The sequence below is a fragment of the Temnothorax longispinosus genome, chromosome 12 (genome assembly GCF_030848805.1).
Source record: "Temnothorax longispinosus isolate EJ_2023e chromosome 12, Tlon_JGU_v1, whole genome shotgun sequence".
NCBI classification, from domain to species: Eukaryota; Metazoa; Arthropoda; class Insecta; order Hymenoptera; family Formicidae; genus Temnothorax; species Temnothorax longispinosus.
Window position 1 is genome coordinate 7191264 of NC_092369.1, and position 25529 is coordinate 7216792.

The 25529-nt window shown below is 41.0% G+C and overlaps 1 protein-coding gene and 1 long non-coding RNA gene across 10 annotated transcripts in view; one reads left to right on the forward strand and one right to left on the reverse strand.

The window, feature by feature from the left end:
• Nucleotides 1–54: 54 nt before the first annotated feature.
• Lar (tyrosine-protein phosphatase Lar) overlaps nucleotides 55–25529 on the reverse strand; it is a 380644-nt gene continuing 355169 nt past the window's right edge. For 5 of the 9 annotated variants that reach the window (XM_071795665.1, XM_071795666.1, XM_071795669.1 and 2 more), the window contains 15 exons: nucleotides 24977–25087; nucleotides 23671–23946; nucleotides 22949–23233; nucleotides 21597–21620; nucleotides 21009–21109; nucleotides 20588–20917; nucleotides 20129–20279; nucleotides 18621–18917; nucleotides 9742–9881; nucleotides 8943–9145; nucleotides 8689–8855; nucleotides 7045–8405; nucleotides 6732–6958; nucleotides 4840–6646; nucleotides 55–4751 (listed from right to left, as the gene is read on the reverse strand). In XM_071795665.1, coding sequence (XP_071651766.1) covers nucleotides 4683–4751; nucleotides 4840–6646; nucleotides 6732–6958; nucleotides 7045–8405; nucleotides 8689–8855; nucleotides 8943–9145; nucleotides 9742–9881; nucleotides 18621–18917; nucleotides 20129–20279; nucleotides 20588–20917; nucleotides 21009–21109; nucleotides 21597–21620; nucleotides 22949–23233; nucleotides 23671–23946; nucleotides 24977–25087 — 5549 coding nt within the window. In that variant the 3' untranslated portion in view covers nucleotides 55–4682. Of the gene's footprint in view, nucleotides 4752–4839; nucleotides 6647–6731; nucleotides 6959–7044; nucleotides 8406–8688; nucleotides 8856–8942; nucleotides 9146–9741; nucleotides 9882–18620; nucleotides 18918–20128; nucleotides 20280–20587; nucleotides 20918–21008; nucleotides 21110–21596; nucleotides 21621–22113; nucleotides 22919–22948; nucleotides 23234–23670; nucleotides 23947–24976; nucleotides 25088–25529 lie in introns of those variants that run through there. The other 4 variants (XM_071795668.1, XM_071795670.1, XM_071795671.1 and 1 more) reach the window with 4 other exon arrangements.
• Nucleotides 10788–25529, forward strand: part of LOC139823292 (uncharacterized) — a 132445-nt gene continuing 117703 nt past the window's right edge. Inside the window, exons 1-2 of the long non-coding RNA XR_011734734.1 lie at nucleotides 10788–10964; nucleotides 13686–13859. This is a non-coding gene — a long non-coding RNA (uncharacterized lncRNA). The remainder of the gene's footprint in view (nucleotides 10965–13685; nucleotides 13860–25529) is intronic.

Sequence of the window (25529 nt, forward strand, 5' to 3'; positions counted from 1 at the left end):
CCAAAAGTGGAAGGGTTAAAATAAACACTTATATTTGAAAAAGAAGGAAGCATCTTTTATGTTAGTACTAGTTTATTAATGCCGCAAGGCAATACATAATGTACACGTTATTTTTCCTTGTCAACAGACTCTTCCTATTACACAATATTTATTTTGTATAGTTGTTAATCAGTAACATTGCATTTATCATGTTTTTACCTCAGCCTGTTGTATTCTTTCTGGCAAGAAAGTATCACAAAATAATTTCCCATTCTTTCAACGATATTTAGTATTTGACTTATTCTTTGCATTTAAATTCATATTCTTCTTCGGATCCGCGTCACTTTACTGATTCATCTACAGATGAATTTGAGAGGCGATCTTATACACAATAACAAACTCGCTATATTGCACGGAGCCTATAGTAGCCGATTGTATTTTATTATATTATCAAAACTGCTCCGAAGACACGCGCGAGTTGTATACGTTTTCAAGAAGAAGAATACAACAAACCACATATCGTTTGCTATACATTTTAGATCATTAAAAAATTAAAGACTAACAAGGGTTACGGTACTAAAATACAACATACACGAAAGTTTCGGAATGATACAAAAAACTTAGTGTAACATTACAATTATTATGTTATAATATAAATGTACGAATATTTTGTGGACTTCCTTGTAGCAGTAAATTTTAGTGAGTACAGTTTAACGATATCAATTTATAACTAGTAGTATATTTATACAATAATTCAATTTCGTTTTTTTTTTTTTTTTAACATATTTTAGCTTGGGACTTTAAACGTGAAGCCATTAAGAAAGTTGGCAAAGTACATGTGTTGAGAATAATTACATTGAAATTTCGAAATTTATAAGATCCTCACGAAAGTTCTGCCAAGTTTAACGCTATTAAAACTTAATACGCTTTACAGTATTCTAAGAAGACTCTTTAGTGGGATGAAACGCTCAATGATTTGTTACAGATGAATACTTATAATAATGATTTGAAAGTTATTTTTAGCAAAAGTCTTTTTCTCTTTTTAAGAACATTATAATAAAAACCACAGTGTGTACACGGCGTTTGACTTTTAAAGTTTAAAAGCTACTGATTCTTGAGAAATGATCCCACAGCGAGAACTACTTCATCAAAATTAGCAATTAAAATAATTTTGCTTCGTGAACTTGGAATGATTAATTGTACAATAACGAGATAAAAATATTTCAATGGAAATAAGTTAGTGTTATTTACAGATGAAACTTTCCAATGTACAACTTATAATTGTTCATATATCATCCATTCTTATATCCTAATGTCCTAAAACATATTGTTTTGAGTTTTGTGTTTAGCGTTTTCAGCGTCATATGTTGCAAGAGAGCTGTTAAACGTTATCCAGTCATACACCATGTATAACATTTCATTAACAATGTCTTGAGGAGTCTTGAGGAGTGTGAGTCTTTAAATACCGATTACAGTCTTCAAAATTATGCATACGAAAAAAAGAAATAAAAATATTGGTGAAACCTTTCCTGCCGTTTGAAAATAATCACAACTTAATTTGCTTGAAAACGTTTAGTAGGAGCATATTATATAAAAATTTTTGCTAAAGCAATGTTTGTAATAAACTGAAATTATAAGAAAAGCAATTATACAAAAACTATTGTATAAATACATAATTCTTTCAAAATAAGATGCTGCATGTCAAAGTAAATACCTGGTTATGGTTACATTCTGAAGGCCAAATATTAAGTCGTAATAAAGGATCTACTGCCATTGCCCCAGAAATATTTAACGTGATAACTTAAAATACATCGTTTATTTAAAATGTTACTGTTATGTAATGAACTTTGAGACATAAGGCAAATCGTAATTATTTTTATAACTAGTATTATTATGCATTAAGTAATACTATTACCGTTATACTATAAATTAGTGATGGTTTAACAGGCAGTGAAAAATTGGATGTAATTACTTATAAAATTACGTACATTTTAATATAAAATAAATTAAGTACTTTTTCAAGCACAAAAAGTACATGGTATTAATTGCTATATGAAATGTGGCCCTCAGTTTGTTAACAAAAGAAAAAAAATATAACACTAAAGCGAATAAGTAATTTTTTTTCAGAATCCAATCCATAAAGGAATGCTCTGTTCGAAAGCCGTTGTATAAAAGTACATTTGTTAAATGCGATAAGTATAATTTAAAAAATACTCTACTTAAAAAAGTATTTAAAAAAGTGTAAAAATGGTGAATAAAAGATATAGAGAGAATACAGGTAGATACAACGTACTGAGTAGATTACACATTTTTTTGTTAAAACTTAACACGGTAGTCTGGAAAATACCTATATCTTCTTAAACATCTTCATGTCCTTATGCACACTCGCATCTCTTATGATATTTATATATGTATATGTATATCTATGTATATATTACTTATCATTTTATATATATATTTATATAATGTTACTAATGACAAACGGTGCAGTTATGTACATTTAGTCACAGTTCCTAACCCTCGAACCACAATAACTAATGGAAAAAGGAGTATATTCGAGCAAAATTGTATAAAATCGTGTAATTGCATTATTGTGTGGCATTTCACATGTAGTTTCAAAATATTAGAAATATTTCATAGGTATAGAATCGTTACAGCCAAAAGAATGCCAAAAACCAGAAAAAATTCTTGATTGATAAATTACTTTATTTAGATGACGTTACGTTCCTTATTGTACCCTTTTTTAATTGGTATTTTCTAAAATGTTGACTCTAAGATATATTTGCTATACCAAATAGTATTACCAATAGTATATCATGTAGATTTCGAAAGTGTAATCGAGCGCACAATTATTGTCCTCGTAAACTGGAGAGTTTGCAACTTTAAATTGCAATACGTGTATCCGAAGTCGTGATTAATATACAAAATGGATAATGTCACGGCAAAAGTGAATAACTCGCGCTTTTATAAAATTATCTACGATTCTGTAGAATCACTAGTCATGTTGATAAATGCGTAAGAAAAGACATTCGAATATATTATTAATTCGCCAGTACAGCCAGTGATTCTATATAATTATTAGAAATCTTATAGAACTACCGAATTAAATATTCTCACCGTAACAAATATATAATGTAGCGATGTTCTTCATTATATGTTCTTGGCATTGATCTGGCATTTGAAAAAGAAAAGGTATATATTGCAAATGTTGATGGTTTCACGTACAATGAACAATGAATACTCAGCGTAAATTTGATTTTAATATAAGGTATTCGTAAGCCAAAAAACATTGAACCGATGCAAATGTAATTGAATTTATGACTATTTTAATATATTTGAATGGCAAGTAGAAATATTCGAGGTAGAAGCTACGTTGGAACTTTGTACATAAGGGTATCGAGGGCTCGGGAGAACAGTACACGAATTCAACATACAGTGCTTCTATTTAAATTAGTTTCTTTCTCTTCTTTTATAGAAACGTGCGCAAATTCACTTGCGCACCTTTCATTGAATAGGCACCGTTTCCTTTCATCCTTCTTTCACTCGGGTCCTTCTTTCATCCTCATTTCCCTAATGGCGTCGCTTAATCTATCCTTAAAAACAATTTCTTATAATCTATCTAACATTATTATAATGAGAAGATCTCTACTGTTCATAAGTGAGTACAGCATTAATAATTGTCAATTTGGCAGTATGGCAATTTTTTTTGTTTCTTGTGAGCGGAAATTTTCATCTCTCTCTTTCTTTCTTTATTTTGTAATGGCTACAGAAAGGTTACTCGACTGGTTTTTCAATCCATTTTTCTTTCTACATTAGTAAGTACTCGTGGAATATGCCACGTACGGTGAATGGTAGGTTCTTATTTTCTTGATGTGCGTTTCGGTACTCTCTCACAGACACGGACATCGACATCGAGACCATTTCGTTCCTCTATGCAATTCGTTATTGAAGGAAGCACTCTTAAACCTCGATAAACAGGAAAGGTTTTGATCTTCATTGTCTTAGTTTGTAAGAGATACTATGCACGGAAAATGCATCATGTTTCAAGTGGGAGAGATATGGTCGTAATAATTTTCAGTCTATCTTAAAATTAGATTATCTAGACCTTAAAAAATGCTTTTGCGAATGATCGACTTGACAATGGGATATGTTCCAATTTACTAATTCGCGAATATAATCCTACGCGATTATGACGGCTCGTAATTTTGATTACATCGTCGTACTTAGCTGATTGATTCTTCGACGTGAGAGAATGCCTGAGAATTAAGAATCCGCTTTGTTCGCGTAAAAGAAAAGAATGTATCTACGTGACACCGTACGATCGCTCGTGGAACCACGCGTATTGTACGTACTTCTAAACGGCAGTTTTGACTCGCGTCACCACGAGGGAACTTTCAAATCTAGTTTCTAAAAAGAGATTAGCCTAAACCGAGTGCTTCTCAGCACGGGTATTTGCTATATCAGAAGTGAAAATTTCCGGCATATTTGCATTTACTGCAACACCATTGACTAAACATTTCATCTCTATATTAACTGCCCACGACACTAGTAATCGCGTTGCTCTACTGTATTTGTCCTTGGAAGGTACGAGTATGTCACACGACTTTATTGTACTAGACACGTCGTACTTTTGCTCTCTCGATATCTCTTTGTCGGTCTCGCTTATCCCTCGACAGATCCCTCTGCTCGCGAGTGTCGGCTTGTCAGTTGGCGTAATGATCGAAGGAGCCTAAATACTCCAAACTAGCTCGATAGCAGAACTGATATTGATCCTGTGATAAGAATATCGCAAATGAGATATCACGCAGTTATATACATTATAAATACTTTACAAAGCATTGAAATTAGGAGTTTACGAACCTCGGTTTGAACCATAGCTGGACGTTGCGTGCGTAATATTCTCACAGTTTGGAATATATCGACCACACCTTCGTACTGCATTCGCTCCAATACGATGCTAAGCGTTATGAAGACACCTGTCCTTCCCACACCGGCACTGCAGTGCACGGTGATCGGTCCGTCCTGGCCGAATTGTTCCTTCGTTTTGTGCACCTGTCCAATAAAGTCGATGAAACCATCGCCGGATTTCGGCACACCCTGTTCCGGCCAGTCGATGAACTGGAATTGCCTGACCGTGCGACTGGCCCCGTCGCGCGCATCCGTCACCTTGAACTCTCGCAGAATGTATTGCGGCATGTTGTACTCCGCGATCGGGTCCACGACGAAACATTGATAACGGATAGATCGATCGGACGGCCAGTACTGGTGGCACTTCTCTCGGCCCATCTCTTTCAATTTCGTCAGCATAACGACGATCGTGGAATTATGCTCCCACAGCATACGCCAGAAATCGTCAGTGGTATCGCACAGAGGACCTTGCGTAGCTATATAGGCGCCGCGATAACGATATCCATCGATCAGGCTCGCGTTTATGTAATCAGATCCTTCGATATTACGTTGTGACTGTAGGAATACTCTGGTGCATTCGTAAGGCAGAATATGGACCAATCGATTCTTGTGTTTATTACATGGCAGGTTCGCGGATATAAATCTGGTCGAGTCAGCCTTGATGTTGGAAAGTTTCTTGAATTCCAGTTCCATTCCAGTTATATTGTCGATTTCCGGCTGCATGAGCTTTTGAATGTGAGAATGTAGATTTCTAGCCGGTACTTCCGTGTTGCCGCAAATCACCGCCTCCAGCAGGGCATCGTGAATGAAGATGTACTGATCCTCCGTCTGTACCATGTAATTCCTCTGAGCACGTAGGCACGTGACGTGGCCATATATGTCGATCATTTTCTCGTGTTTGATTCTTTCTAACATTGAGTCTATCACGATGAAACAGCCAGTTCTTCCTACGCCCGCGCTACAGTGCACCACCAATGGTCCACTGTCGGGCACATTGAGGGATCTAACTCTGCGCAAGAACTGCAAGAACGGTGCGGGGTGTTCTGGCACGCCGTGATCGGGCCAAGCTGTAAATTGCAGCTGCTTTATCTCCCGTCGCTCGGAATAACCTGCTCGGCAAACCTGGAACGTGCGAATGCAGTAGGTTGCTAGTTCTTGAACATCGCTGATGGTCACAGTCATCTGTCCGTAAGTCTCGGATCCTCTGGTAGGCCAATACTGATCGCACTTTATCCTCGTTCTCTCTTCCAACTTCGTCATCATCACGATCGTGCTGGTGCGCAATTCCCAACACATGCGCCAGAAGTCTCCGAACGTTTCCTGCAACGGTCCCTGGGTAGCCACGTATGCGTTCTGCTTTCTGTAACCGTCGCAGTAATTGGCGTTGATATAATCGGAGCCCGGCATACCGTCAACTGTCTGAAGGATTACTCGCGAGTGATCATACGCGATTACATTGGCGTAACGATTCTTCGACGCGTTGACTTCCATATTGGAATGGTCCCACGTGAATTGTTGGCCAGGTTCTATTGACTCATATTCTTGACTGAACTTGAGATTGTCATTCGCTTTCAGGCGTTCAATGTGATTGCCTAGTTCGCTAATAGGAATCGGTGGATGTGAAATCATGCCAGGGGTTTGGAAATTTAGTCGCCGCATTTCGACCGGATCCGACGGTGCGTGATTAGAGCTTATATCTGCTGCCATGAGCGGTCGTGTAACGGCTGCTTGATCCGGTGCTTTACATGGCTGTCTTCGTCTGAAATAATTAAGAGAAATTAGATATGCATCCACAATTCAACCGTAAAAACTTTATCTATCTTTCATTAAGAAATGCAACTTACTTTCTAATAACGAATAAAAGTACAAGGCAAACGCTGACCATCAATGCCGCGATTATAGGACCAACTACCCATACCATGCCTGGTTCTTGACCGCTAGTTTTTACAGAAACTTCTGGGTTTCCATCCGGAGGCGTGTTAGGATTTGGCCGACGTGGTGGGTCGCCGGGAGGTACTTCCCTCATGTCCAGAGACAAATATTCAGAAAACGGTGACGATGTGTACAAATGCTGAAAGAGATATTTTATTCATAATTACAGATTTATTCACAAATAACTTATATAAAAAAATACTCGAATAGCTCCTCGTATCTTACCTTTCGTGGAGTATCGACTACGGCTCGTACGAATATTCTATAGCGCTTATTTTTGGCGAGCTTTCGGTTTTCATATCCCTCGTAGATGTCTCCGCTGCCTAAATGAAACGTATACGGAATGTCTCTATGTGGAAACTTAGCAGCTATATAGGGCGCACTTTCTCTTTCCTGCTTAGCACCTTTCCCGCTGATCATATCCTCAGTCAGTTCATCCGGCTGTTTATTGGCCGTGCTCTTGTCTTCGGGCACAACGATGAGATAATAGTGCGAGATTGGACCATACTCCTCGGAAGCTTGCGGTAGGATAACTTGAATGTCCTCGCCGTTGACCACACCGTAGAAGTCCGGCTTCACCATCGGCTTGGGCGCGGCCATCTGCGTAGTAACTGTAATCTTCGCCGGTGGTCTGTACTGACCGTCGCGCGGTACAGCGCTCACGTTGACATTATAAGTCGTAAATGGTTGCAGCTCGTTTATTGTCGTACTTGTGATTTGAGGTTCCAATAGGATCTGTCTGCGGGGCACGAGCTGTGTTTGCGTTATACCTTGAGAATCCACGAACTCTTTAACAGCATCAAACGAGATTTTGTACTTCGTAGGAGTCAGTCTTATGGGTGGGGTCCAGGAGAGGGCCATCGAGTGCGTTGATGAATCCGGCGCTCTGAGGTTCAATGGTACGTCCTCCGGTTTCACCTTCACTGTGACTTTCTCGCTGAGTCTTCCGAGACCAGTCTTGTAGCGCGCTGCTACTGTTATAGCGTACTGCGTGAACTTCTCGAGATTGATCAGATCCGCCGATTCCGTCAGACCGACACTCTTTTGCTTCCATTCATCGAGATCCTCCACAGCGGTTGTTGTGTAGAAAATCTGGTAACCGACGATCTTCCCTCTGTTCGGCACCGGCTCCCACCATACCTCCACGCTGGAGTCCGATGTGGCCACGGCTCTTACGGACATCGGAGCTCGACCGATATCTTTTTCCGTCATTATCGTGATTTTCTCGGAGTACGGACCGCTGCCTTGCGATGTGTGTGCTCGCACGTGAAAGACGTATTCAGTGTTCTCCTCTAGATTGGTGAATACCGCTCTCGTCTTGGTCGTGTTTCTATCAATAGTGGTAGAGTGATCGTTCTTTTTGTTGAATTGCACGTCGTATGCGATTATCTGGCCATTTCTGTGCTGCCGAAGCGGTTTGTCCCATGTCACGCACACAGTATCGGGAGTTTGAAAGAAGTACGACAGGTTTGTCGGTGGCCCGGTTGGCTCGCCTTCCGGGCTGAACCAATACCGTACGGTCTCTTGACCAAAGCCGATGTCATTCTTGCCCGCTACTCTGAACTCGTAATCAACGCCTTGTTCTCCTACAGATTTATTATTTATTACAGATTTATTATTTGACAAATAACTCATTAAATGGAGGGAGATACAAGTAACTTCAAAATTACCTAGTAAACTGAGCAATTATAGTTATTATCGTAATAAGTATAATATCACATCAAACGTAAAGAGAAAAATATATGTTATGTATCTTGAAGAATATTCAATACGAAAATCAATACTATTTTTATATGACATGAAATAATAATTTTTATACAATACAGTAGGCTATTAATAAAAAAAATAGTGCATGTTAATTTTTCTCACCGAGATCCGTAATTTTGTACGTATGCTGACGCGTTCCCTCGATAAATTCCTCCTTGAGCGTTTGATTTTTTATACCGTATCGAATACGGTATCCCAGCAGGTTACCGTAGATTTGAGTAGGCTGGGCCCATTCGAGCTCCAAGACATCGGGGCCTCTGCTTAGGACTCTGAGAAAATATAACGTGCATAGAATTCGATTCAAATTGTTTATGAAGGTACAATATTTCTCGTAGCTTCAAGTAGGCGATTCTTACTTTACGTTGACCTGTGGTCTGTTTGGTACACCGCCCGGCGTCCTGACGTGTATCGGTACCGAACGGTCCCCGTCTCCTTTTCGCGTCAATGCCGCTACCTGCACCGAGTATCTCGTGTCTGGTTGCAATCCGGTGATGTTCACTTCTAGTACGCCGTCATCGTGTACGTCTCGACGTATCGGTTCGTTCAATAAATCTTTCCCCTGAGAAACCATCATAATTTGTACTACGAGTCCTCGCCCTTACCTGTCTAAGTACTTGCCATTGTTTTCATTTAAACTTCATTTCATTTAAGCATTCAAAAGAAAGATATTGTTAACAGATGCTGAGATGCTGATAATGTCAGATAATATAGTTTCAAAATTATATTATTTTTTTTTTAATTTTAATTTGATTGTTACATTAAAAATATAGGAAAATTTATAAAAAATACTTCGACAATTTTTTCAAATCTTCAAATCACTTTGTGGGATGGATATTTTAATATTTATGAGACTATACTTGAAATAGAACTATATTCGCGATATTCTTCACAATCTTCCCAATAAATCGTCAAAATTTGTTTATCCGTTATGAAATATTCTATAGAATCGCTTTAAAGATCTTAGTATCGTGTTACTTAAGACGTATATCCTATTAATACTTGAACAAGAACTGGGAAGGATAAAGGAACTCGCGATAATATTACACGTGAATAGAGAGACGATAGTGAAGGTAACGGGTTTTATCAGGAAGTTTCGCGTAAGAGCCCAAAACTTCTAACGCTACGCTATTGATCGTGCAGCAGCCGCAAACTGACCTCCTCCCTCACTTCTTGCACGTGTATATGATATCCCCGTATGACGCCGTTCTGATCTTTCGCTTTCGGCGGCTGCCACTTGACGTGTATCGCCGTCGAGTTGATCGGCGTGACTTTGACGTCCTGAGGATCCCCCGGCACTGTAACGCAATCCATAATTAATTCGTGCACTTTACGCTCGTCCGACGCTCACACTCACAGACACACGCCCATGTACACCCACAGACGTACGCGGACAGGAGATAATAAATAACGAATTTACTAAACCTGAAATAATAAATAAAAATATCTTTGTGTGAAATTAAAGAGAAACGCGATCGAAAAGTGAGAAACGAAAGAAATCAAAAGAGTATGTAAGTCATTCACAGTCTGTCCTGTCTGCCGGAAGATCATTACGTCATTATTTACATTCCAGAAGCGAAAGAACAACGTGAGAAGCGATAAGCGTAATATGTCGGTAGCGACAAGGTACCTTTGTCATACGATAAAACGTATTTAGAGAAAGAAAAGCGAGAAGTAAAATCGGTCTTTATACAATGCGAAAACGTTTCCTCTACATTTCGCGACCGTCCATCCGTCGTCCAATTCGTCGCTGTAAACGGGGTGGAAAAAAAAGTAGTTGACAGCGAGAACGAGGTAGCAGTGAGATACAATCGAAAAAGGAAACGAAAGTACCAGCGACTGCGGCGGTTGCAGAGAGAAATCATAAGTAAAATAAAGTTCGCGAACGAAAGAGAGACCATAAGGTAAAAAGAAGAACAAGAAGACGAAGAAAATAGTGGAGAAGGTAATTACATGCCGCCAATCACACACGGACAAAACGACGTACAAACAATATTACGAGGCACGTTGTACCCCATGCTCTACGCCCCTTGATACGATTACAATCCTCCATTTGAATACCAATAATGCTTTTTTCTCTTTTTTTTTCAATTCTTTTTTTTTTCTTTAGCCCGCGCGCATTCGACTTTGCATATACAAGCGCGCGCGCGTAGACACGGTAAAGTACGCGGTAACGTTGGGCACGATAACACAGCGGCAATATTGGAGAGTCCATGACTTGAGAGACCAAGTAGATAGTTAGTTGCACGCGAGTTTTCGCGGAGGCGGTTGCGAGGGCAACGAGTACGCTCGCCGGGGGACGAAAGTTGCCGCAACGACGACGGCGACGACGGCAGAGTCGCGGAATCTTGCTCTTCGAACGGATGCGAGGTAGTGGCGGGGTAAATATACACACGTTGCCTATTTACAACGTTTATTTACAACCACGGCCACTGCACACGACTGTTGGAAGTTAGAGAGTACGCGACTGTGCCACATACGGCGTATTTCGCGTTAACCCCCGCGTTAACCCCCGTTCTGACGTCGCGATGCCAGGACGTCGGTGTTTCGCGAGACGAGTTAACTCGATTGTCTCATGGACGGTCCAGTATTCGTCGTAATTCGCTAAACGGCTAATTGGCGCGGTTGTGAGAGAGAAATGGGAAACGTAAAACGTGGTGAGAGAAAAATAAAAATTCAGATAAAAAACCAGCACTGCCTAATACCTACTTCCGCACGATATATATATAACAGTAGAAGCAGCTCTACGGCGGAGGGATTCGCAAAAAATGAAACTTGCGCCGCAACGAAAGTACATACAGAAAATTCCGACGCAGAAAACTGAATCGTCGTAGCGCGAACTTGATGAGAAGCGATTGGAAGATCGCGTGCTCGCTCTGCTTCTAGCTCTCGCATGTATACACAGTCAAGTAAGATCAAGATCACACTTACAACTTCGCTATGTAGCGCAAAAAACAAGGGTGGCGAGCGCGCGCAGTCGCAGCGTTATAATGTATGTAATATGTTCCTCAAGATTATATTATAATATAATTCACTGGCTGCAGCAACAAAAAAAATAAGAAAAGACAAAAAACAACTGTAGGACGACACTTTGAGATTGGACTCTCTCGACAGACAACAAAATGAGAGTGTACATATGCAAAAAACCAGACGGTGACAAAAAGGAAAAGTGAAACAAAAATAGACGGTATAGAAAAATGTCATGGCACAACTCGAGACGAGCTAAGGGATACTCACTTTTTTCAGCTGCGCCCCAAAAGTCGCCAAAAAAGTGGGAAAAAAAACTCGTAAAAATTCGTGTCAACTTCGCACGTACATTGAGTAGAATTACAGTGTAATGTAATTTAATTAATCTTTAAGGCATATCAATGGGTAGCACACTACTGATTATTATCATCAAAATTGGCCCTCTCTATTATATAATAACTATATTCTCGATTTTACGACAAAAAAAATATATATATAGACAGAGATCTCGTTTATCCTTTTCTTCTCGAAGCAGGCACGCGTTCGCATTCGCTCGATTCGGTCCTTTCGTTCCGGCCTCATGCGCTCGATTGACAATCACACCGCTTATTTCGCAACTGCTAACGAATGTCGGTGGCAACAAGATTCATGATTCCAATCGATCGTTACATAGACCCAAAAAAAAAAATGAATGATCGCTTTGGCCCTCGGTTGCAGTTGGTCGCAGAGAGGCGGGAGACGTGAGAATATCTTTTTTTTGGCATGCGCAATCACTACTCCAAATATGAAATAACTAAAGGCTTAATGTGTTCATCTGCCTCGTGTCGGGGGCGGGACACGAGGGCCAAATTGTCTCACGTTTCTTTGCCCGAAATCGCGGATGAATGGTAATCTTAGAGCGTCGAAATTTCGAATCTTCCCCCTTCTTTTCCTCCCCCGACACGAGACATCAAAGGGAAGACCTATGATAAAATGCCTACGAAAAGAAAGCTATAGGTAGGAGAAACCATAAGAAAGAATAAGGTGGACGGTTTCTAGGATGTATCAAACGAGAGAAAAGGTTTCGTCGGTTATCACTACGGTATTCTATAGAAATGGACAGTCGTGAGAAAAACTCGCGATTACTCTCGTGACATTTTACGTATGTAGTCAAAAATTCACGATACAAGATCGGGATACATGTCGGTGGGGTGGAGTGTCTTCTGAGGAAAAATTGTTTTACTTTCTTTTTTTTTTCTTCTTTTTGCAACTCCAAAAAGTCACCCGCAAAAAACAGCAGCTCGATCAAAAACTTTTGTCGCTTCAGCAAAGGGGAGGCAGGGTAAATTAGAGAAAAAGAGAGACAGAGGGAGAAACTAAAAGAAAGAAATAGAGAGCAAAAGGGAGAGACAGACACAGTGAGATCACTCAGCCGTTTGGGATACCATAAAAAAGTACCCCGCTATTTGTCTCCCCTTCCCTTCTCTCTTTTTTCTTTCCCTTCTCGTCTCTCCTCTCTCTTTCTCTCAATGTCAACATCCACCCGCGCATTCATCCACGCAAAAATCACAAAATTCCACGTAAAACGCGCGCGTAAATACGTTTCGACAGCCGTTGCCGAGACGCGGTGATAGAGGTAGCCGTGCCGTTTATTTGATTAACGAATCGTGCTCGCGTACCTGTCGATGATCGAGTGTGGTCGAAACTGTCGATGACATCTAAAATGTCTAATTCAAATTGGCGGAACTAGCTGGGTCGAGCTAAAGGAAACGAACTGTCATAAATCATGCGTTTTATTGGGACATAACAGTAATATAGTTTACGTGTTAAGTAAAAAATTGAAGGAAACAATCAGGAACAATCAAACGGGCAGCCGAAGCTCTTAAGACTTTAAATTACGCCTACGAAAAGAGCGTTGCTTTAACCGTTGATGAAAAAGTTCAGAGATATAAAAGGAAATAAATCACATTTACATATACAATGTAATTATATACCTTCTCTAGATACCCATGTAAAAAAACGTGTGCGTGTTTCTCGAGAATAAAAAAGTAGAATACGTATGTAGAAAGAGATGCTATATATGGCATTTAAAATAGAATATTTCGTACATATCGAAGTATCATCTGAATAACAGAGTACTATGTTTTCACTTACAGAGACATAAAAGAGTTGGAAACGGATCAGAGTCTCGCATGCAGAGAGCGAAGATATATACGTAATAGAAAAACGGCCGTCGAGTGATTACGTATGAAAATTAATGGGACCTGATGCTCGCAGTCTACGTATGTCCAGATTTCTCGTTTTCGTCCGTGCGGTCAGCGCAGCATACGGTGAGTTTCTTTTTTTACGGACAGACCGTACTTCATCCGCGCCGGATACTTTACGCACGAGCAAAAGTTGAGTGTTTTATTTTGGAGCGTGCGCTTTGCACTTCCATTTCTTGTGCGTGCTATTTTTTTTTATGGGGATGTTCTCCGCTGACGCGGATGTTAAACGGTCACCGATCGTTTCCGGCGGAGGCGAAGTCGACGTTGGAAACGATCTACTCGTCGAATTCACGAAAATTGTGACTGATGAGCATATAAATGAGAATATAATCAGAAATAGGTCTGATGAATATTGGTATTCAAATGTTTCTTTTCAAGAAAACGCCTCGCGAACGTTTCTTTTTCTTTCTCTTTATCGACACAATTTGCCCGACTCTCTTCTTCGTCGGGGACGTTTGGGCGCAGAGAAAATATCGCGCGAACTCTCAATTCGATTTATATTGTATACCGTTTTCCTTTGTGACTGATCACTTCCCTGATTTTTTTTTTTCGTCACTTTTCGCGTACGCTTTCTTACGCGTGTCGTCCTCCTTCCATCCGATATCCTTTTACACAATCACTCACGCATTCACGCGCGCACCTTCCTGTCGCGACCTCGAAAAAAATGTATCGCGAACCAATAATCGTCAATCATCGATTGTTATCTTTCTCGTGATATTATACATAGTATCGGTTATAAATTTCTGTAGGTATGCTTAGTAAATTTTCGATAAAAACAGCTTCCGCACGAACCGATTTTTTTTCTGCATATGAAATAACTTTCATATTTCCTTCCGGATAATTTTTTAACACAATCGGCTTGTGCATATTATCTGCTTTTTTTTCGCTAATATTCGCTAGTGTTCACAAATTAATAACCCGATACAGTAATATAATTTCACTAATATTATTAGACCGCGCTTTTACCGCAACGAAACGAACAACGTTGCTCGCAACAACAATCCATTACCATTTCGGTTATTATTATGGCTTTTGTACCGCGCCATTTCGAGATCGCCTCAGGAAGGAGCTTCAGGTTGCACGACAGTCGACAGTGGGGGTGCTTTTCGAGGGTGCTTTCAGTGCTGGTGCTCGGCGGCACGATATTGCATCGTCTATAATAATATTTATTCGGACGTGTATAGCCGCTGCTGTGCACGGTGCTCTCTCACGCAGCATGTGAGCGTTAACGCCTCTACGTATACGCATATCCAAGTCGCACACGCCCGCGCACGTGTCCTACGTGAATGCTACGTGCTATCTCGCAGCCGAATTGTTTGTAAAAGCGGGTGCTCTTGAGAATCGGTGCACAGGGGGTGGGCAAGAAGGACAAGTCTACGACGGCGCGGCGGCCAGCACCACGCGACGTGGACGTACGCACGTACGTGTACGTACGTTCGCGCGTGGCACTGCGAGACTCCGCGGGGTGCGTGTATGCGTGCGTGGTGGGTGCGAGAAGTAATAAATGTGAAACACGGTGCCGGCGCGCGTTTTTACGTGATTTTTGCAAAGTGCCCGTGCACACATACGTATATACGGTGAGACAGTATATAATATAATACCATGTAGCAGCAATGTGATATCTCTCGGTAAATAGTGAACGATGACAGTCAGTAATAGTAGTAAACGTATGCGTAGAAGATATATATGTGCTATACACGTGACGGTGAATCTTTGTGCTTGACAATGTGCGAGCTTACACGGCAGGGTGCTTTCAGCAGTGCTTTTTATCGTTTCGCTTCGCTCTGCCGAGTCTGCTTCGGGAGGGTAAACGGGCACCGGATCAGTTACTCCGTGAACGGGATAATGCCGGGAACGGGGGCTCGTAGGAGCGGGAGCGCAGGCGGGAGGGTGAAGAAACGAAAGAGGATCCGAGGGGGGGGGGGTGTGTTCCATGGTGGTGAACGGTGAAAGGCACACGGGAAGATCGTTACGGACGCGTCGGTACGACTCCTTCGTTCAACAATCACATGGCGACATAATATACCTCCGCGACAAATGACGCTCTCCATATGTGTCCAAACGAGAATATCTTCATAGCCCGTTAAAGATAAATAGCGTTTGTACGATTACCACCCTCTTTTTCTTACCTTACTTCCCTTTCTCGCTTTTGGATTTTTTTTTTACCGGAACAAATTGTTTTTCAACTTTAGCTCTCCTGTGCGATTATGTTTTTCAATATCGCGATTCGTTGTTTCTAGTTTCTACTTACTCGCGCCGTGAAACTTTTAACGATCACGGTCGTACCGCACCGCCCCTTCTCCGCACCGAGAGAAGTTATCGTTACGATTAAATGATTTCCCGGGGAAATATCGTGGCTAACGACCGCGCGGAGTTATTTTTTTCAACAACTACTATATATAAATATCGTGCAAACAAATTTTTTTTCCCTCGGTGCAGAATTCGTTTGTTAAGAGAGAGGGATCGTGTTGGACGTCATTCGGCAATAGAGGGACGAAAAACGTTCGACATGCGGGATCGATCGGCACTTTCGGAGATGCCGCTCGGTCGGGACAGGGAACAGGAAGTAACAGAAAGCAAAACTGTCTCATGCATCGGCATGCCATTCATAGGATATAGATGGTATAAGATGAACGTATTCGTTTGTGTCGGGAAGAGATGATTATCGCAGACTCGACACAGTTCGGCGGATTTCGATGGTCGGAGACGGAGAGGGGGGATCGGTTCGGATTTCTTTCCTTTTCTTTAGACGGGACAAGTTCGAGGGGGTTGCATTTCTGGGATCGTGGGAAGTTAAGGAATCTTTAAACAAACGAAGGCATGCTCTAAACATGTGCAAACGATAGGTAGAACTAAATCTCAACTAAAGACAAAAGAGCCTTATATATCAGAGATATAGAAATATATATATGTGTGATATATATATATATATAGTGAAAAAGTGCGTCTCATATATATATATTCTTGTGTGTGAGATAACATTCGCTAGAGTTTTTATATATATATACGTAAGCGCTTCACTCGCAAGCTGTCCCACGCGTTGCCATTACTTTCGTCCGATTGTTGCACGTGTAACAAGTTGTTATTTAATTTCGTTCGTTAGTGTTATTTACGCATGTTTCATGTGGCATATGCAGCTAGTGGCGGTATAAAAAAAGGACAAAAAAAAGAGTGTCGGAAATAATGGCACGCGGGGCAGCCAGCCTGACTTCTATCTTCATAACACGTGGCAAGAGTGAATTAATAAACTAAAGGAGAGAAACGAAACATCTTTACTGACGTAACCACGGTAACCACCAGAAAGAACATTGAGTGTAATGAGTACATATTATTAGGTAATATTGATATATTACGATAATGTGAATAGATCTTAAAAACTAGCTGTTCAAAACCTGGATCATCCTCCTGCAAATGCTTTAAGGAAAGACAAAAACACTTGAGTGAGTATAATTAGATATTAATTAGCGTGTCAAAATAGATATCCAAGTTTTAAAAGTGGGGCTGGGGGGTGAAAAAAACCAACGGCAACGAACAAAGAGAGAGTTGCGATTAGGCCCTGTAAAAAACGGTAAGAAAATTCGTTTCTTTCTTTTTCTTTCATCTTTTAATAGCTGAGCTCAAAAATTGGTTATCAGCTTCTGAAAAATCCGTGGCTGCGTGCACCTGGAAAAAATGATTGTGGGCACACTAAAAGAGAGGGGGTTGGGAGAAAGGAATTTTTGGGAGATTTCGGGAAAGCTAGAATAAATCGGAGATTTTATTGCCGCAAAAAATCCAAAAATATAAAATCTCGCCAGCCAAAAAAGTAGGGCCATCATCGTTTCATGTTTCGCGTGGATGCCGTTTTATAAAAATCGGAAGAGTGAAGGAGGTTACGAAAAGAACGACAGGAAAGCGATCGGAGTAGCGTGATCGGAGAGGCACGAAAAATACAAAAAGTCGTGCGCGCTCAAAACTTTTGTTCGCGCAAAAAAAAGGTAACCCGACCGGAAAAAAGGGCCGTGTCCGTTCTCTTTTCCTCTCTCGTCACGATGGGCGATTCGATAGTTCGTTTCTCGAAACTATAACTGTAACACAAGAACGGCGTGAGAGAAGAGGAAAGCTCATATATATAATATAATACAGAGTATAATATATTGTATAATGTAATTTAATAGAATATAAAAACGTAAACACAATGTAATATAACATGAGTGTAGAGTCACTGGAGAGAAAAGATATACGATAGAGAGGACACAGAACAGAAAATCGTGATAAAGGAGAGATAGAGAGAAAGAGAGAGAGAGAATCTGGTCATTTGAGAGTTTGGGAAGAGAGATAGGTGACGAAGTGACGTTAGCGTAAATCTGAAATCGAAAATATACAGTAATGTATATTATACGTAATGCATTCACCGGATCAAGAATAACACGCGGCGTGTCGTCGCAACCCGCACTGGAACCGCGCGAGAGTATATAACCGGACTGACTTTTGGCGGGCTTTTATATTTTTGGCTCTCGGATGAGGCGCGTTATTACTTCATCCCAATATATAATATTTCTTCCTCGCGAAGCTTAGCGTGTGAAACTCGTAGCGACCGCGGCGTTGAGGTTTTCTCTACCGCGATTACGATCGTTATACATTTTTGTTGAATAACATAAACATCGAGATCGTATCACGATCGATATCGATCTCTGTCAATTAGTATATTGCGATAGCTATTGGAGAACATCGACCATGGTATTCGTCCCTCTCGCGCTGTGCGTCACCACGGATTTTACACGTTACTCCTCGCGTGCCTGAAGTAAAACAGAGAGACTTTCAGTCAGTGTCTGTGATACATACCGTCCTCGTGAGTTCTGACCAAGATAGGAAAACTCGGGGGCCCGTCACCTATTCTGGTCCCGGCCAATACCCAGATCCGATACTCGGTCCATTTTTTGAGCTCGTCCAACACGAAACGCGTGTCATTCAGTTTGATAGTCCTCGCCTCGGAGTCGGAGCGACCGCTCTCGATGACTTGCAGCCTGTAGTAGGCGATCCTCCCGTTGGAGTGTTCAGCGGCCGGCGGTTTCCACGTTACCAATATGGAAGTCGGGCTGATCGCCTTGCCGGTTACATTTTGAGGCGGAGCCCCGGGGACTGTATAACACTCAGTTGTAGGAGGGGAAGAAAACAAAATCGAGGGTCATAATCGGCAGTTACCGGCCGATCATACTAGTCTCTAACTTGAGGTCAAAGACGAGAATACGAAAAAAACGTTGCCGCATTGGAATTATTGTCGTGGAGCGTGACTTTTGTTACTTCGTTGTCGGATAATTATTAATTCATGAAAACTAAGTTTTTTAAATCAGTAGTTTGCAAGTAGTAGTAGTAGTAGTAGTAGTAGTAGTAGTAGTTTGTAGTTTGCATTTTCACATATGAGCGAATGATAGCTCGGTTAGCACGCCAAGCGACGAGCGAACAAATTTTCGTATTTCTCGATTTGACGGTCTCAACGTTGTGACGCGCGCACAATCGACGGTAACTGTCGAGGGATACCAACAAAACGGTATGTTTGGCCAAGGTTCAGAGAGGTGTAAAATATTCAAGGTAAAAAGTCATGAACCGATCCTTGAACAGTCGAAAAAAGACGTGATTAGAGACAGTTCTCCCGGAGCGGCTCGTGTTAACTCGGGCGTATAACCCGCAGAGTTAACGAGTTACACGTTTATATAATTGCAAGGGAACGAGACAACGAAAAACTGAAGAACGGACGATAAATCAATCATGTTATCGAGAATGAAAAGAGGTGCCCAAAATGCACACATATATCAATGCAGTGCTTAGTGCAATTTATATGTATGATATGTACGTATATATATAGATATATATATATAAAGTGGCATCCAAAAACGGCTTTCTTATTTGCAACGCATGCAGTCATTCTCACTCTCCCACACTTCACTTGTTTTCAACGTTATTCTCTATTTTTCTGTCTTTCCCTTTCTTTTTTACGCTCTCTTTTCCTTTTTCTTTCTTTATTAAACGCGTTCTCGAAGACGAAAGGTCTTCGCTCTTTTTTTCTTTTTTTCAAAGGCTCTTTCCAAGGTGTTGTGCGTCGATAGCTTACGCTACTTGCAGGAGCGTCTAGCGCTACAGCACCTCCTACCTGCTGTGCCATCGCGATGCGCGATCGTGCGCGAGGATCCGGAGAGCTCAGGTGCGTCGTACCCGAGATCGCCACGATATCTGGGATATCGAGTAGTCGACCGCCTTTCGGCCTCGCGACAATCGCGTATCAGCATGCGTCTGGCACTCCTCGCTGCATGAACTCATTCGATTTCGTATGCATTCGTGCGCGTTCTGCTTACCGTACTGTTTGGTGCGAACCGGATACGGTATCGTCGTAGCACCCTCTCCCCTTTGACTCCTCGCGGCCAGCCATACGTAGTACAAGGTGTTCGGATACAGGCCGCTCAAAGTGTAGTTCTCGGTCACCGGTATCCTGCGATGATGCTTCTCCTGATTCGAGCAGAAATGCCGGAAGGGTTAGATCCATAGATTACTCATCGTCATTAGATAAAAACCCAAAAATTTTTTATCTCTCGAACTTTGGTCCATTCTATTCCCGAGCGATGAAAAAAATTTATTTATTGCCTTCAATATCATTTTCAAATTAACATAGCATTAGGAGAAAATAAAGGATATACGGGATATATTATATTAAGCATTAATGCCCGATGCCTGGCATGTGAATGTAAAGTAGGGATGAACAAGTTATCGTTAAAAAGAAGTTTATTTTGACATTAAAAAAATGTATAACTGCCTACCTTTGCATAAGTGTCATTCCAGTACAGCTCATAGCTGAGAATATTCTCAGCGCTATGAGCGGGCTTGCTCCATTGGAGCGTTACTTTGGTCTCCCCGATGTCGACCGCCGTTAGCATTTCGGGTTGACTCGGTACCCCTTGCTGTGTTTTGATTTGCACCGGCAGACTGAGAGGTCCAGGACCGACGCTGGTGAGCGCCTGGACTCTTATCGTATAGATCGTGTGCGGCGTCAGCTCCGAGATGGTTGTCAACTGGCTGTTATCCACCATCTGATACTGCCACGACGCCATGGGCTGATTCGAGTCCGTTGTGTAGTACACTTTGTATCCCTATGAAGGAGCATATCGCGCGCTCGTTAGCGATAACGTTGCGAAAGTCAGGAAAACCGCGGTGAAAGATAATTTCGAAAAAGACACCGACCGTTACTTGACCGTTCGGAGTTTCCGGTTCGTCCCACTGTATGACCATCGTGCTGGAGCTCAACGGCCGTACCTGAACTTTCCGCGGCGCTGTACCGGGTTCTAAAAAAGAGATTAGCCGGTTTTTAGCGTTATTAGGGAGACCGGACGAAGAGCAACCAAGATACACACGAAGACGCGGAAGGGCGGTACATGTCAGTTAGTCACACGATAAGAAGCTCTCCAAAAAGAAACCCTTAAAAAAAAACTATAAGAACCAAGAGTAGGTGCGATGTAAAAATAGGGAAGAGAAGAACGAAATTAAATTCCATTTTGCGTCACTACGACACTACGGTGATAAATGGATACATTTTCAAAAATTTACATTGTACGCAATTAACTACAAAGATATCCAGACGAAAATTGCGCACGTATCGATGTATACGCATTAAGGGTGGCAAAGTATGTATACGTATTTGTGTCAGCTAAAGTGACAATCATGTGTGCGCGAGGTAACGAAACGAGAAGAAACCAAAATCAAGAACTACACAGGCAAAGAAATCGGTGTGAATGAATCACTACGGCACTCTTAGTATATGATTTGACTTACTGGCACCTCCATTTGTCGATTCCGCTATGCAAAAAAAAAAACAAATGTCAAACGATTATTGTCAATTCTCGGTATATAAATGCGGGCAATAAATGCGGAGTGAAAATACGAACTACGAGAGCGGTACATGTCGCCTTCGTATTTTCACGTGGTGAGAAGTGTGCTACTATTCTGTTAGGAAAGGTGCAATTTCGCGTGCTGTCTCTCGTTTCTCGCTCCTCTCCCCTCTTTTGCAAAAAAGAAAAAAGGGAGACGGAGACGCGTATTCGAGACGAAGAAAGAGATAGAGAGAGAGAGAGAGAGAGAGAGTGAGAAAAGTGAAAGTGGCAGTGAGAGGCTGGGGGACATAGGGGATGAGGATATAGTGTAAAAAATACACAAATGACACGAGACGTCGAAGCGCGATGAAACGCTGTAGAACGGCCCCGCAAAAACACTAACACACTGGTGCAACAAAGAGCAGATGGGGAAGGGAGGAGGTTTGGTGATAGGTGAAAAAAATTTTCTTGTCACTTACATGGATCAAATCGTGCGTCCACGGCGGACAGCATGGAAAAAATACAGAATTTCCCTCAAAAAATCTGCGTAAAAATTCGCTCCTCTTTCTCGATGGTATGTACAAAAATTCTATCTACGTGCAAAAAATTCACGCTCATGTCGGAGTAGTGCCGTTCCTTCACTACGCCTTTGTATTTATTGTTCTCCGATCCTCGCGAATGGATGCGCGCAAAAAAGCACGGACGTCGTCGGATTCGAAGTGCGTTCGCGTTTTAATGAGCGGCGAATAAGCTTGCCGCGAGACGCACGTATACGTATGTTCATTGCGAGGCACAGAAATGAAACGTGAGTTGATTCATGAGTGGGTTTACTTTGTCGTAGCGGTCGTGATATAGACGACCCAATAAAGTTTTCGTGTACGTCAAAGATGATTGATTTAATAGATGTTGTTACGTCTTGTTAAGCTTGATCGAACGATGAGTTCGAGACTGACGAGAGAAGAATGTTGATAAAATAAGACATATTTCTGCAGAAACGATATTTTCCCTCATTTGTTAATTTAGCACGGAAACGGCGAATTAGGGGAAAATCTCTTTATACGGGCAATCTAATTATGACATTTGTAGATGTTAGTCACATTGATCTATTTCGATATAAATTGCAATATCAAATAAAGATTTTCTTAGAAAAGTCAATTTTCCTAATAAATTAACTAATAAATGTTACGAAATTGGAAGCGTGAACTATATATATATATTTTTTGAAAAGGAAAATAATCGTTTCTAACCACAATAGAAGCATTAAAATGGCTAGAGAATAGTACGATAGTAAAAATACAATAATATAGTACTGACTTGTTTCACCAGTGGTGACTATCACCGGGGCACTTGGGGGACCACGCCCGATGCTGTTTACGGCTATCACGTAGAGCTCGTACTCCGTATACGGGCTGAGACTCCTAACATGGTAGTACATCGTCGTGATACCGGATATTTCGGCATATGCCTGGTTCACGTGCTTCGGTTTATGCTGAATTACGTAATACTGCAGCTCATCCGGTCCTTTGTAGGACCAGCTCAGCTTCACCGACGTCGCAGTGATGTCGGACACTTGAACGTTCTCCGGCGGGCCGGGAAGAGCTGCGGGGGGATTATTACGGCTTTACCTCTCCATCATTTCAATTCATAAATATCACGTTTAAGTCTCACAGAGTACGAAATCATTTATTCCGAAATGAGTGTAAAATCGTCGCGATATTTAAGAGCTTCTAGAAAGAAATATTGCAAACGCTAAATTTCTTGGCTGTAATGTGTAACAGTAAAAATATTTTCCTCATCAAGATCCTTTTCCAAATAGCTCTCCGTGGTAAATTGCTTCATGGCGGTTGTTGCTGCTATAATGCAAGGTCTAAGCTTGCTGATCGATTAGTTATCCGGTGAACGCAACGCGCGATTAATCGGTTCGCATCACGTAATCCGCGATAACGTGAGCCAGAAAACGTGAAAATCCATAAAAGGTCTATAGAATCTATCTAAATTAAAGAAGGGATTTCACAAGTCGAAAATTTGATACGAACATTGAACTTTCACCAACGTGGTCGCGTCAATTACACCGAGATCGCTGGCGGCTGTGCACGTGTAATTGGCGGACTCCTTGATGTCCACCAGCATCAGGACATTTTTACCGACCGGCAGGTTGTCTTCCGGCGTTAGATCGGTCGCCGGGTCCTTTCTCCATTTGACGTAGGGCATAGGCGCACCCACGGCGACGCAGGTGAGATTCAGTGACCCACCCAGCATTACCTCGCTCACCGCCGGTGGTGGAATCGAGAAGCTTGGTGAAACACGACGTACTGAAGCACAGCACAGTCGTCAGGATAAATATCTTTTATTGACTAAATTTTATTCAATCTAATTTCTTTCAATTTTTCGATCTTTTTAAATTTAGATTAATCTCGACTTGATGTTAGCTTTATATTAAAGCAAGATACAAAAGTCAATATTTGATTACCTATTTACATGCAGAAGTTTAATTCGTGAAAATTTTTAAGTTCTTAATCGCTTATTTAAAAAATCTGCCAATCATGTTTGTTGAACAAATCTAATTTTAAATTGAAAAATAAATACATCTCTGAATAAGAAAGATGCGAAAAGTCAGATCTTGTACATAATATACCTTCATATTGCATGATCCTTCGCAGTATGTAAGTTACATTATGTGAAAATTGAGCACACTGATTTTATTTATTTACGAGTGACATTAAATCGAAATGCAAACGCGCGTAATGGCGCATCCAATTAAAGCATAATTATTACGTGCGCGCGTCTTACGTCGACGACACTTAACTGTGTCCGCGGTAAAAATTCGCGAAGCATAGCAAAATAATTACTTTGTAAAGCCATCGCGCAGATTTTATAAATCGTGGCTGACGATTAAACGGAAACACACAACCATAGAGATTCAAGATCGCGGCGAGAATATAAGGAACAGAAAGTCTCGACAAATAACACGCGCTATGTGAGTCGCGCGAGCCTTTTGTGCCGCCCGTTAATTTTAATTACGTCCTAATTGCGTTGCATTAATTTTAATTACAAACAGGAAAACGTCTACGTTTATGGCATTGGCGTGACTGTGCGACGAACACACGCTGCGTTCGTTATTTGGTCAACAAAAACATCGTCCTTTGCGGCTTCAGATTCGCCGATTTTCATTAGAATATTTTTTCTTCTTTTTTCTTTTTATATCGCATTTAATAAAGCAATAAAAAACTATATTTATTAACTGTAATTATGAAATACGCTCGAAAATTAATTAATTTAATATACACTGCAATATTCACGTGCAAGCTTTTGTAAACAGTTAAATTTTAAACAGTTACGTACCTTTTACATATAACGTGGTCGATTTGGAGTACTCTGTGCCTACGGAATTGTTAGCAACGCATTCATACTTCCCCTGATCGCTTACGTCGGATTCGGTAATCTGCAAGGCACCTGAAATGCAAACGTAGAATATTCCATCAACAATATGTTCTTACCTAATATTATCTTATTCAGTATCTTACCTAATATTATCTGACCTAATATTATTTGACCTAAGATTATAATAGCGCTTTTATAAGCCTGATATATACGATAAATTATCTTTTCGTATTTATATGCAGTTATTCACATATTGAATTTCATTACGTTAATTACCATTGTTTATTATCATTCTTTTTTTAATAATCTTGAATTTCTTTAGTGTACCGCATTCTGAGCAATCTCCGTCTTGTGCAATTAAATTTAAAAGTATAGTAATATATGTATGCGGTAACGAGCTCCGCCGGAATCACGTTTGAGTGGACGTCTATATTCTCTGGCGCTCGTCGCGTCTTTTACTTCATTTTTCCACCGCTAATAGAGTTCCTACCACGTCCTACAGAGACGTTGAGCT